Source organism: Bubalus bubalis, chromosome 4 (assembly GCF_019923935.1).
Source record: "Bubalus bubalis isolate 160015118507 breed Murrah chromosome 4, NDDB_SH_1, whole genome shotgun sequence".
Lineage (NCBI taxonomy): Eukaryota > Metazoa > Chordata > Mammalia > Artiodactyla > Bovidae > Bubalus > Bubalus bubalis.
The window spans coordinates 52,357,803-52,371,335 of NC_059160.1; the positions used below are offsets into that span (position 1 = coordinate 52,357,803).

General features: G+C 37.1%; 1 protein-coding gene across 3 annotated transcripts in view; it reads right to left on the minus strand.

Moving 5' to 3' along the window:
• Positions 1 to 13,533, minus strand: part of HCFC2 (host cell factor C2) — a 51,414-nt gene that overhangs the window by 9,276 nt on the left and 28,605 nt on the right. For all 3 annotated transcript variants that reach the window (XM_025283609.2, XM_006077207.4, XM_044941413.2), the window contains exons 10-14: positions 9,907 to 10,084; positions 6,830 to 7,033; positions 6,212 to 6,285; positions 4,219 to 4,356; positions 2,530 to 2,715 (exon numbers count right to left, since the gene is read on the minus strand). In XM_025283609.2, the coding sequence (XP_025139394.1) occupies positions 2,530 to 2,715; positions 4,219 to 4,356; positions 6,212 to 6,285; positions 6,830 to 7,033; positions 9,907 to 10,084 (780 nt within the window). The remainder of the gene's footprint in view (positions 1 to 2,529; positions 2,716 to 4,218; positions 4,357 to 6,211; positions 6,286 to 6,829; positions 7,034 to 9,906; positions 10,085 to 13,533) is intronic.

Consider the following 13,533-nt stretch of genomic DNA (forward strand, 5'->3'; position numbering starts at 1 on the left):
TTATTATTTGTAGATTTTTTGATGATGGCCATTCTGACCAGTGTGAGGTGATACATCGTTGTAGTTTTGATTTGCATTTCTCTAATAATAAGCAAATAGAAAAGGAGTACGTCAAGGCTGTATATTGTCACCCTACTTATTTAACTTCTATGCAGAGTACATCATGAGAAACGCTGGGCTGGAAGAAGCACAAGCTGGAATCAAGATTTCCAGGAGAAATATCAATAACCTCAGATATGCAGATGACACCACCCTTATGGCAGAAGGTGAAGAGGAACTAAAGAGCCTCTTGATGAAAGTGAAAGAGGAGAGTGAAAAAGTTGGCTTAAAGCTCAACATTTAGAAAACAAAGATCATGGCATCTGGTCCCATCCCTTCATGGGAAATAGATGGGGAAAGTGGAAACAGCGTCAGACTTTATTTTGGGGGGCTCCAAAATCACTGCAGACGGTGACTGCAGCCATGAAATTAAAAGACGCTTACTCCTTAGAAGGAAAGTTATGACCAACCTAGATAGCATATTCAAAAGCAGAGACATTACTTTGCCAACAAAGGTCCGTCTAGTCAAGGCTATGGTTTTTCCAGTGGTCATGTATGGATGTGAGAGTTGGACTGTGAAGAAAGCTGAGCACCGAATAATTGATGCTTTAGAACTGTGGTGTTGGAGAAGACTCTTTGAGAGTCCCTTGGAGTGCAAGGAGATCCAACCAGTCCATTCTGAAGGAGATCAGCCCTGGGATTTCTTTGGAAGGAATGATGCTAAAGCTGAAACTCCAGTACTTTGGCCACCTCATGCGTAGAGTTGACTCATTGGAAAAGACTCTGATGCTGGGAGGGACTGGGGACAGGAGGAGAAGGGGACGACAGAGGATGAGATGGCTGGATGGCATCACCGACTCGATGGACGTGAGTTTGAGTGAACACCGGGAGTTGCTGATGGACAGGGAGGCCTGGTGTGCTGCGATTCATGGGGTTGCAAAGAGTCGGACACGACTGAGTGACTGTACTGAACTGAATAATATGCAATGTTGAGCATTTTTTAGTCCCACTACTGGGCAATACCCTGAGAAAATCATAATTGAAAAAGACACATGTACCCTAATGTTCACTGGAGCACTACTGACAATAGCCAGGACATAGAAGCACCCTAGATGTTGTTCAGAATGGATAAAAGAAGTTATGGCATATATGTACAGTGGAATATTATTAAGCCATAAAAAGGAATGAATTTGAGTCAGTTCTAGTAAGGTAGATAAACCTAGAGCCTGTTATACAGAGTGAAGTAAGTCAGAAACAGAAAAACAAATATCATATATTAACACATATCTAAAAGAAATCAGTCCTGAATATTCATTGGAAGGACTGATGCTGAAGCTGAAACTCCAATACTTTGGCCACCAGATGTGAAGAACTGACTCATTTGAAAAGACCCTGATGCTGGGAAAGATTGAAGGTGGGAGGAGAAGGGGACAATAGAGGATAAGATGGTTGGATGGCATCACCAACTCGATGGACATGAGTTTGAGTAGGCTCCAGGAGTTGGCGATGGACAGGGAGGCCTGGTTTGCTACAATCTATGGGGTCACAAAGAGTCAGACACAACTGAGGAACTGAACTGAACTGATGGAATCTAGAAAAATTGTATTGATGAACCTATTTGTAGGGCAGGAGGAGAGACTCAGACATTGAAAACAGACTTATGGATAGAGCAGGGGAAGGAGAGTGTGGGACTAATTGAGAAAGCAGCACTGAAATATATACATTACCATGTGTAAAACCAATAGCTAATGGGAGGTTACAGGGAAATCAGCCTGGAGCTCTGTGATAATCTAGAGGGGTGGGAAGTGGGGGTGGGCAGTGGAGAGAGGTTCAGGAGGGAGGGGACATGTGTATACCTATGGCTGATTCATGATGATGTATAAAAGACACCAACACAACGTAAAGCAATTACCCTCCAATTAAAAATAAATAAATTTTTAAAATATCACGAATGAGGACTTCTCTGGTAGTCCAGTGGCTAAGACTCTGTACTCCCAATGCAGGGGGCCCAGGTTGATCCCTGGTCAGGGAACAAGATCCTACCTGTTGCAACTAAGACTCAGTACACACAACTACTGAGCACTCTAGAGCCCACGAGCTGCAACTACTGAGCCCATGTGCCACAAATGAAGACCCTGGGCCCTAGAGCCCATGCTCCACAAAAAGAGACGCGATCATGATGAGAAGCCCGCTCACCGTAATGGGAGAGTAGCCCCCACTCACCATAACTAGAGAAAAGCCCATGCAGCAACAAAGACCTAGCACTGCCAAAAATAAATAAATAATTTAAAAAAGACTCAGCACAGCCAAATAAATTAAAATATTTAAAATAAATATATATCATGAGTGATTAGCAAAAAATATTTTTAAAAAATTTAACCCACCCCTTTTAGATATCTCTCATTTAAAAGGAATCTTTAAATTGATAGTTTTACTTCATGTACAACGTTTCAGCAATTTAAATCATTAAGTCTTGATCTGATGTCTCACCTTTGAAATTCTGACCGCAGAAGGAGCTCCAGGAAAACCGGGAATACAAGTTTTAAATTCACTGATTTTGCTGAAAGGGCCTATTCCACAACCATTGATGGCAGCAACCCTGAATCTGTATCCTGTGCCTGGAACAAGATCTTGTTTCTTAAGTAAACTGTAGTCAGGTACGTCTGCATTTCCTATCTAAAATGTAATATATGCAAAAGTCAAAGAAAAGATGCAATTAATTATTTTTCATTGAATAACAAAACTTTTAAAGACTGAATTAAGTTTTAGGGTTGTAGTGAACATTATTTATTTTCCTCTTTCATATATGGAATGAACCCCCTCAAAACAAAAGTAAATAAGCCCATAAATTGGTGATTCTCATCCAGAGGAAAAGTGCCTTTCCAGTTGAGAGTCACTGGTTATAAAAAGAAATATAAAGGTATTCTGCACATCAAGAATACAGAGAAAAGAGAAAAAAACTAACCACTATTAACAAAGTAACAACTATCTCCATGTAAATTTAACTTGGAATAAAAATCTCAGAAGATTTACTGTCAGTCTAGCCAGGAATGATACCTTTTGGACATCAGCAAGCAAGCTTGATAGAAAAGGAACAACTAGCATGCCAGCACAGAGCATTTAAAAAATTAATATTCAGCAGATACTGAATAAATATTAAATTAAATAACCAGATTGCATACTCTAGATAGGAAGCTCATAACACCTACAACTTTCAAACAGTTTTTACATCACTACATCACTGTGAAACAGTGCCAATATTTCATCCCATTTTTAAGGGAGTTACTTCATTTCACAGATGAGGAAACTGAGGCTCGGCGAGGTTAAACAAGTGATTTGCCCAAGGTCACACTGTCAAGCGCTGAAACTGATAACTCAAACTCAAGTTTACTATATGTTTCCTTCTTCTGGGAAAGAGAGATAGCTACCAGGCCCTTAGATACAGGTATTTCCATATATATGAAATCAAACTACAGCCAGAAATTTTGTTAGGCATAATACTAACACAATATTAATCAGGATGTCTATTTTTGCTAAGAATTGGAAGATTCAATATGTAAAAGTGGGACACCAGAAAGTAGTATTAGAGAAACTAAAATATAATGATAAATGTTATATTCTCCATTTGTAAGATCTTTGGGAGATTCAAACCTGAATATCCATTTTGTTGGCAATTCCCTCTCTGCAATTCCCATTCCAGAAAAAAATTAGTTCAGTATGCTTTGGAGCTGTTATCTATTTCATAATTCTTAGAAGGTTAATGTCTCTATCTATATAAGGTCCTCACTGTATTCAATAGTGTTAAGGGCTTAACATTTCTTAAATTATGAAATTGGGACTAACAAAAGTTCTAAGTTAAAAAAAAGTTCCGTTCTAAACTCTCCAGGTAACAACATTAGAGATACTTCAAGAAATCTTTATCTGTACTGGCCAGACTGTATCATTTATGACTCAAAACCTAGCCCAATGAGTGTATAAGACTTTTTAAAATAACCTGCTTGTGATATAGTCTATAAACAGAGCCTTAAAAAAGAATACAATAACTAATATAAACTCTTAATTATAGGTACTAAACAGATCACAATTTCACTCATTCAAATGTCCTGAATCAGGCTTACTTCTTAAAGTTCCATGTTTGAGGCTTATAACTAACAGTGTAGAAAACACGTCAATAGCTACCTTTGAAATGCTTTGCTTCCCTTTTGGCAGCAAATAAAACTGGCTCACCAAAGCTGTATTATTTTTAAAAATTCCTACGTCACACCACTGTCGTTCTCCTGCTTTCACCATGGCCACCGGATTTGAAGGAGTCTCTTTCTAATTTCAGAGAAAGAAAAATTTATGAAGACTCTTACTGAACATACAAGAAATGCCAAGATTTAATAACTCCATGCAGTGATCTACAAGTACGTATATGGGTAAACGCCACAACATTAATAGCTCATAAGTAAATAAACTCTTAACAGATTAGGTCAACTGACAGTGAGACAGGGATGCCAATTCAAACACAGGGAGTGACAGGCATTCTCCAAGTCAGTAGCTCTGTGCTATCAACCTAGCTGGAGTTAGCATGCTTTCCAATCAGTGACACATTAAAATGCCAGCTGTTTTATAGAACATTGTCATTTCAGAGACTCTCTCAGAAAATGTAATAATCCCTTTAGTGTGACATAAGGAAAAATTCACTGCAAGCTGGCTTATTTCTAGATTCAAAAACAACTAGCAGAAATTCAGTGATCTTTGCACTTGAAATACCTGTGATTCTCCAAACCTAAAAGGAGAAAAAATGTTCAAAACTAAAATGCAATTTGAATATAATTTAGCATACACTAAAGAGGAGCAGATTAAACAGTTTGACATTTTTATCTTGCTTTAACAAATAAACTTCCTGAACCTTAAACTACTTTTAGTGATAAGTGAATTATACTTATCCTTTTTAAGACCATCTTCTTTATAAATGAGACACTGTTTTCAGAAGCTCAAAACAAATATGTACTTCAGTTATTTACTTCTGTCTTAAATATATAACAGCAGAGGTACATGCTTATAATTCACAGTACTTGTTATTGAGGCTATCACACATGACAAAGTGAGCTAACCAGAAGAGTCTTAAAGGTTTTTAAAAGAGAAATAGCTTTAAACTTGTTAAAACGCTCTTCAACAACTTTTATAAAACAACTGGCTCCAATTGCAACTATAGATACCATTCCAACTGATGCACTGTAAAACAGATTTAAGAGAAAAAAATCATTTTAATAATTCTTCTTTGAGAAGAGTTATTAGAACACTAGCACTTAACATTCTGGAAAGGTGAAAGCTGATGAAGGTAAAGACATGATCAAAATCCACAGAATCATGACTGAAAGAAAACTAAAACTACAGACTATTCTTGAAGGTTCTAAATGGTAAATGTTAGGTTAAATAAAAACTCTTGTTCAAGCAATAAAATTGAAATGACTGATAATTTAAAAACATGCAAAACCACATATATGTATTATCCTCCTATTCATCCACTTGAGACAATCTTACTATAATATTTGTGAGGCACATTCCTGGCATTTAAGTTTGGTACCAGGCAGACTAATTCTGGCCTTCCACCAAAAAATCCAATGTTAGAGATTATTAGGATATCCTACAGGTATGTCTGACTCAAGATTGCAATATTCTGTTGTTCTCCTATTAAGCAGCTAGCAATAAAACCATTCAAGTTTTATGTTCTATAACATGTCCTTTTATTCTTTCAATTGTTAAGTAATTTACATATATACATATATCTATGTATATACACACATTTCTGATTATGAAAGTTAACATTATAGAAAAAGACTGAAAACATAAAGTAAAAATTATCTTTTGCCCCACAACCTGAAGAAAATCATCTAGCACTGTAGTGTAGATTTGTGTGGACTCATGTGAGAATGTGAATGTATGTACTGTGTGTTTTTAATAAAATTGGGAATGCACTATATATATTATTTTTCTATCCAACTTTTTCCACTTAAGATTCTACTGTGAACATTTTTCTCTTTAAGCTTCCATTTTTCAATCTGTGTCAAGTAATTACTAAGAGGATACCCAAGAGCCTTTTCCTGAATTTAGGTTGAAGTTGCTCAGCATTTAAAGCGTCTTTAGCCACCTGTGCGCACGTCTCATCTCCAGGGCATATACTTACAGAAAACGGCATCGTGGCAGCATGTGCCTCCACACGGCTTATCTTAGTTGCAGGTAGTGCACATGTTTCATCAACTAAAAATTAAACAGTTCATCAGATAAGACTTATATAAGCACTGAGCAAACAGACACATTAAAATATAACTTATAAATATGCAAAAATAGCCAGAGGGAGAAAAAAATCACAACAATTAGAAATACGGACCCTCTAACTTGAACTAATTCACAAAGCTCATTTTTCAAGGATTTGATGACTAGCTGGAACTTCAGAGAATGTTTGTCAAACATGAAATACAATTCCTATTGCAAAATCATAAAATAAGAATTTACAAAATCAGAAATTGATCAAGCTATAAGAACTGTTACTCCATAGCAGAGAACTAATCTTTTCTAAGGAAAAAAAGTTTTGCTGAATAAACTCATGGTAGGAAAGATAAAGTCTGATTGTATTATAGTGCAGCAGAGAATATATTATATAATGATTTTAAATGAAATGCCTTTATCTTTTTATATTCAATTCAATCTAAGATGAAATGCAATTCCCATCTGAAACAAATAAGTTTGCTGAATTTCTATACAGAAATGGCTCAAAATACAGTATGTGAAACACATTTCAAACCTTCAGCTTTGGTACTGAATGTTGTTAGTGAAGTTTCATCTTTAACAACTGCCCCATTTGTACTGGATGATTCAGTTTTAATGGTCTGCTGGGTTACCATAGTTTGTGCGCTGGAAACAGTACTGGATACAGAAGTTTCAGGGATTACTGTTCTTAAGTCCAGGCAACTACTTAGAACACCTATATTTGCTGAAGTGTGAGGACCTAAAATTAAAAGGAAAAGATTAACTATTAACAAATGAATATCTGCAAGTAACTGCTGTATCTTAGAGTTCTTGTCACCCAGTTCTAAGCATTTTCAATTTTAAAATCATTAAACATGAACACCACAAATGTCAGCCATATGACTTAACCATTAGGCATAAAATGTCAACATTTAGAAAAATAAAATGCATCATATCCATGGATGTCTAACTTCTCAGCTCCTTCCTCCATTCTAAACCCTGAATCACTGTTCTTAAACTCTACTCAACCATAGATCAAATGGCCTTGCCTTCCATTTTAGGGAAAGAAATAGAAGTCATCAGGCATGAATGCCACCCATTTTCTGCCTTCTCTTGTCCTAAACTAGAAATGTATTTATGACTGTGCCCAGCCCCTCTGTCTTCTCTTCCATTTCAGAAGATGACTTCTCCCCTAAGGTAAGTTTAATCTATTCTCTTGTGCTCTTGGTCCCATTCCTTCCCCTATATTTTGGGATCCTCTCTTATCAATCATTCCTTTCTCTTCAGGGTTTTCAAATTTTTCTGTGGAAGTTTTGGCCCTCAGTCTATACATATTATCAAGTCCTCTCCAGTCACCATCTTCCCTTGCTACTTTCCTTCAGAGCAGTCTACTTTCTTGACCACCCCAATCTGATTGAGCACACCACTCTAAGGAAATGGCTCTGACAAATGTCCAGGGATACTTAGCTCTAAGGGATACTGATCAATTTTCATTTACTTGACCTCTCTGTAATATAAACAATGCTGACCACATACTTTTTTTTGAAGTTGTTTCTGTCTATGACTTGTATTCACTCATGTATGCATCATAAATGTATAGTTATAAATTGTAATACCCACTACAGAGGTAAAAAATATGATACCATTATAAATGTATAGTTATAAATGGTAATACCCACTACAGAGGTAAAAAATATGATACCATTTTTTTTGGTTCTTTGCCTAACCTTCTTGGGAAGCCTTTTCAATCTCTTTAGCTGACTTCTCTTGTTCAAATGACTCTTTAAATGCAGGTATTTTCCAAGCCCTATTTTGTCTCCCTTTGCATATTTCCCTGGTGCTTTAGCTACCATTTACAAATCATACATCTCTCAACTATGTATGTCCTAGGTACAGTGTCAGGTCCTGAGAATCCAGCAGTGAACAAGTCAGAGAAGGTCCTTGTTCTTGTGGATATTAGATATTCTTAACTTTGAAATTAGTATTTCCAGCCAAGAACTGCCGTCTAGACTCCAGACCAAAGTATCCAACTGTCCATTAGAAATCTTTACCAACATGTTCCTCAAGTGCCTCAAAAACAGCAAGTTCAAGGTTGAACCTATCTTATTCCCAAATCTGTTCTTGCTTCTGTATTTCTTATCGTGATGAAGAGTATCATCATCCACCGAATATCCAACCCAGAAAACTGGGAGTCATGTTCGACTTGTTTTCATTTCTCATATACAACCAGTTTCCTAGTCTAATAGCTGCTACTTTCTAAAAGTCTCTGAACTAATGTATTCTCTCCTCTCCATCTCACCCACTGCTTTAGTCTCTATGCATCTCTTTCTAACAAGTCTCCCAATCATCTCCTATAATAGCTCTTCCTGATGGTGAGGCTAGAATGTCCTTTCCAAAATAAAAAACAAAAACTAATCATGCCACTCTTTCACTTTTGAAAAATACCAGTTACTCCAACCTATGGAGGAAAAGCCCAATCTCCTCTTGTTAACCTGAGACTAGCTAGCCATTCATTTACATATTTGAATATCTACGATGTGCCAGATGCTGTCATTGTATAACCACTCGTTTCCCCATTTGCCTAATATTAATTTTATCCAAACTGCCTTATAAGTAGGATTTAGAGTACATGCTTTAGAGTACATTAGGATCCTAAAATCTCAAAGTTCATATTTGTTTTCAAGAATGTAAACTTCTTTACATGATGGACATAGAAAATCACTATAAAAATTTAAATTGATGTCTAGTATCAAGCTTTTATAATTCTGACCAAATGAGTCGCTTACATCAGCAAATCAACAAAACAAAGTCTCTCCTCTTCCACAAGTAATGAAATCAGAAAAACTATAGGAAACTATTTTTCTTGACTATTTTTATCTACCATGGATTCTTAAGGAAAAATAGAAATAAAAAGAATATTTGTCTTGTTATTTACTGAAGAGGGATTAGCTTTTTATTAACTGTCACAATTTTTTCAAATTAAAAATGAAGCCACGTATTACTATGCCAGGGATATATCAGAATAAGATTTATAAAGTAATTTTAGATACTGAAATCAGAGGTAACTAATATATCACAAATGATATCAGAATATTCAAATTAAAATCTTTTAAATATAAGAGCCATCAAATTATAAGCTGTTCCATGCATTCAACAAGCTAATCAACAATTCTCATAAATGAACTATCCTTCTGAGGATAATATAGTTATTTGCTAAACAAATATTTATTTATTTATTTAGTGACTATGATTTGTCAAGCATGGATCTGGGTGCTTGGGAAATATATGTGAACAAGACAGACAAAATCCTGACCCAAAATAAATAATTACAGATAGTAATAAGCACTAGGACAATAGAATAATGGAACAGTGACATTGAACACGCTGGCCAACCTCAAATGGCATACGAGAGCTTGCCTCATTTAAATTCTGTAGTTAATAACTAATCATCACTACTTAGGTAAGTTCTTGCTTGGTATCATGACATCATTTTAATTAGGGTTAATATAGTAAATATATATCATCTTTTGAAACTGGATCCAAACTATGTAACATCTACTTTTTCAAAGACTCTAAAATTCTCTATCATTATTATAAAAAGCTTTAGCTTTATTTAAAATGCCATCTTTATACCTTCATTTTTCCTTAGCATATCCACCACACAACTATTATGATTAGAAGCATTAGCTGCCAAAGATGAATGCAAAGAGGCATTAGAATCAGTTGATGCTTTGATATCTGGTTTGTTTTTCACTGAAGTTCCTTTCATGGCTGTATGTTCAGATTTCACACTGTTCACTATATCACTGATCTACAAGAAAGAAAATAATTTATTGCAGCAAGTAATGTTCAATTAAATAGAAATATATGTAAAAACAAGCAAAATAATTTACAACTTAAATGCTTTTGAAAATAAACTCTCCAAAATATAAAACAGCTTAAATCATAGCCTTATATTATTCTTTAAATTTTATAATAGCTTAAGAAAACAATTTCTTTTCACTTAATATCCATTCTCAAAAGATCAGTTCTGAAGGGAAAAGGAACAGTAAATTTCCAGGGAATAAAATTTATATTTTACAAGTGGTAGCTAGTATTCAAGTAAATACGGACAAGCTAGACCAACCTAGACAGCATATTAAAAAGCAGAGACATTACTTTCCCGACAAAGGTCCCTCTAGTCAAAGCTATGTTTTTTCCAGTAGTCATGTATGGATGTGAGAGCTGGACCATAAAGAAGGCTGAGTGCCAAAGAATTGATGCTTTTGAACTTTTGTGTTGGAGAAGACTCTTGAGAGTCCCTTAGACTGCAAGGAGATCAAACCAGTCAATCCTAAAGGAGATCAGCGCTGAATATTCATTGGAAGGACTGATGGTGAAGCTGAAACTCTACTACTTTGGCCACCTGATGCAAAGCACTGACTGCTTGGAAAAGACGCTGATGCTGGGAAAGACTGAAACTAGGAGGAGAAGGGGACGACAGAGGATGAGACGGTTGGATGGCGTCACCAACTCGATGGACATGAGTTTGAGTAAGCTCCAGGAGTTGGTGATGGACAGGGAGGCCTGGCGTGCTACAGTCCACGGGGTCTCAAAGAGTTGGACATGACTAAGCGACTGAACTGAACTGAATAGGTGACAACACCCAAGGTACTGAGTTTAACATTCTGGTCAAATTTTCTTAACAAGATTAGACATGTATACTAAAGATTTTGTGTGTGTGCTAAGTCACTCCAGTCATTGCCAACTCTTTGCAACCCCATGGACTGTAGCCTGCCAGGCTTCCCTGTCCATGGGATTCTCCAGGCAAGAATACTGGAGTGGGTTCCCATGCCCTCCTCCAGGGGATCTTCCCCACCTGGGGATCAGTGTCTCTTATGTCTCCTGCACTGGCAAGCAGATTCTTCACAACTATAGCACCACCTGGGTGGATAAGGAAATGGCAACCCACTCCAGTGTTCTTGCCTGGAGAATCCCAGGGACAGGGGAGCCTGGTGGGCTGCCATCTATGGGGTCACACAGAGTCGGACACGACTGAAGTGACTTAGCAGCAGCAGCAGCAGCACCACCTGGGAAGCCCTTACTAAAGATCTTTTGAATCCTAAAAGAAAAATCTGTTACATGAAATCTTCAAGCATACGAATTATTTTGTATGACTGAGTTTTCCATATAGGCATCAAGATTTAATACATACATATATCAATATTCTTCACCATTAAACATTTTAGATAGCAATCTTCCTAATCACCTGTTTATTTTCTTAAAGATACTATAATAAACACATTTAAACCTTTTGGTAATTCAAATCACCAATGTAAATATCAGTTATTATATAGCAATAACTATAGGTCTGCTGAACCATAAAAGTGATCTGGCTTCATTCAAATACCCCAATATTGCCTGCCTCTTTTTAGTTATCTGTTTTTTGTTACTTTTCTGTTTCCATCTTTAATGTCAATTAGAACTATACTCAATTATAATTTCTCATGGCTCAAAGGATACTTGTTCATAATATGCCCGCTGTGCTGGGTTCAGTCGTTCAGTCATATCTGACTCTTTGCAACCGCATGGACTGTAGCCCACCAGGCCCCTCTGGCCATGGGGCTTCTCCAGGCAGAATACTGGAGTGAGTAGCCATTCCTTTCTCCAGGGGATCTTCCCGACTCACATATTGAACCAGGGTCTCCTGCTTTGCAGGCAGATTCTTTACCAGCTGAGCTACCAGGGAAACCCAATACACACTCCACCTCCATTCTAACTGATGGTGATTATGCTAGTGTTAATAAATGATGATGATGATATCCACAACCATTAGGGACCATTATACTACTTGATAGGCTCCATGATACATATTTATAAAGTCTGAATCTCACTTAATTTTCACAAGAATTCTATAAATTGGATAATATCACCCTAGCTTATAGATGGAAAATAATGAGACTCAGAGATCTTAGATAACATACCCATGATCAAGTAGCCAGCAAGCAGCAAAGCAAGAATTTGACCTCAAGTTTATTTCACTATGAACTCCCCATGTCATACTATCTGAGAGTGAAGTGCAAAAAATGAGGCATGCCTTTATAAAGCAGAAAAGGCTGAAGCTAAGAGCCTAGGTGGAAAGTCATGGACAGGTGAACCATTTTTGCTAAAGAGCCCAGAAAGGCTTGGAAATTGGAGGCATCAGGTTCTTTGGAGGCTGAAGTACAGAGTGCAAATAAACACCAGAGGACCATTGTATGGAAGACTATATAAACAGTGGTTGTATGGGGAGGGAGGTGGGAAGGAGATTCAAGAGGGAGGTGACATATGTATACCTATGGCTGATTCACGCTGATGTTTGGGAGAAACCAACACAATTCTATAAAGCAATTATCCTTCAATTAAAAAATAAATTTAAAACTTAAAAAAAAAAAGTGGTTGTAGCCCCAGTTCTGCTCTTCCAGTATACAAAGGCAAACAAATTCCACACCTCCATTCTAACTGAAGAAGGAAGGACGGCACAAAGATTGAAATGGGAGGCTCTGGACTGTGGTACAGTATCTCTCTGGTGAGGTTGGAGAACAGGCAACCTACTGAAAATGGGGATTAAGTCTGTACACTGAACAGAGAGATACCGCTTACCCTGCATTAAGCTCCAGGCTTAAAACCCATAAGCAAGAGGCTGGAGAAGTCTCAGAGGAAACCCATTGGTCCAAGAGAAAAGATACTAGTATTTGTGGATTCTCACTCAGAAACCCTCATTAAGGTCTACTAACCAAACATGCCCATATGCATAGAGCCACTATGGTCTGAATATTTGTGTCCTCTGCAATTATATGTTGAATCTAACCCCCAAGGTAATGGTATCAGAAAGCAGCACCTTTGGGCTGTGACTAGTGCCCTTATAAAAGTGGCCAAGAAAGATCAGTTGTTCCTTCCACCATGTGAGGATACAATGATAAGTTAGCAGTGTGCAACCCTGCAGAGGTTCCTTACCAGAACTCGACCATACAGGCGCCCTGATCTTGGACTTCCAGACTCCAGAAATGCAGGAAATAAATTTCTCTTGTTTATAAGCCATCTAGGCTATGGTATTTTGCTAGAGCAGGCCAAATGGACTAAGACAGCCTCCAAGCTCCTTTTTAATGCCTCACTTTAAACATGAAAGGATACTAAGCATCACCAGACATTTGTTGACAGGCTCTAATACGGAAGTCCAAGACCAACTTTTATTAAAGGGAGCTTGAAAAAAAGAAATAATGCTGAGATCAAAATATAACT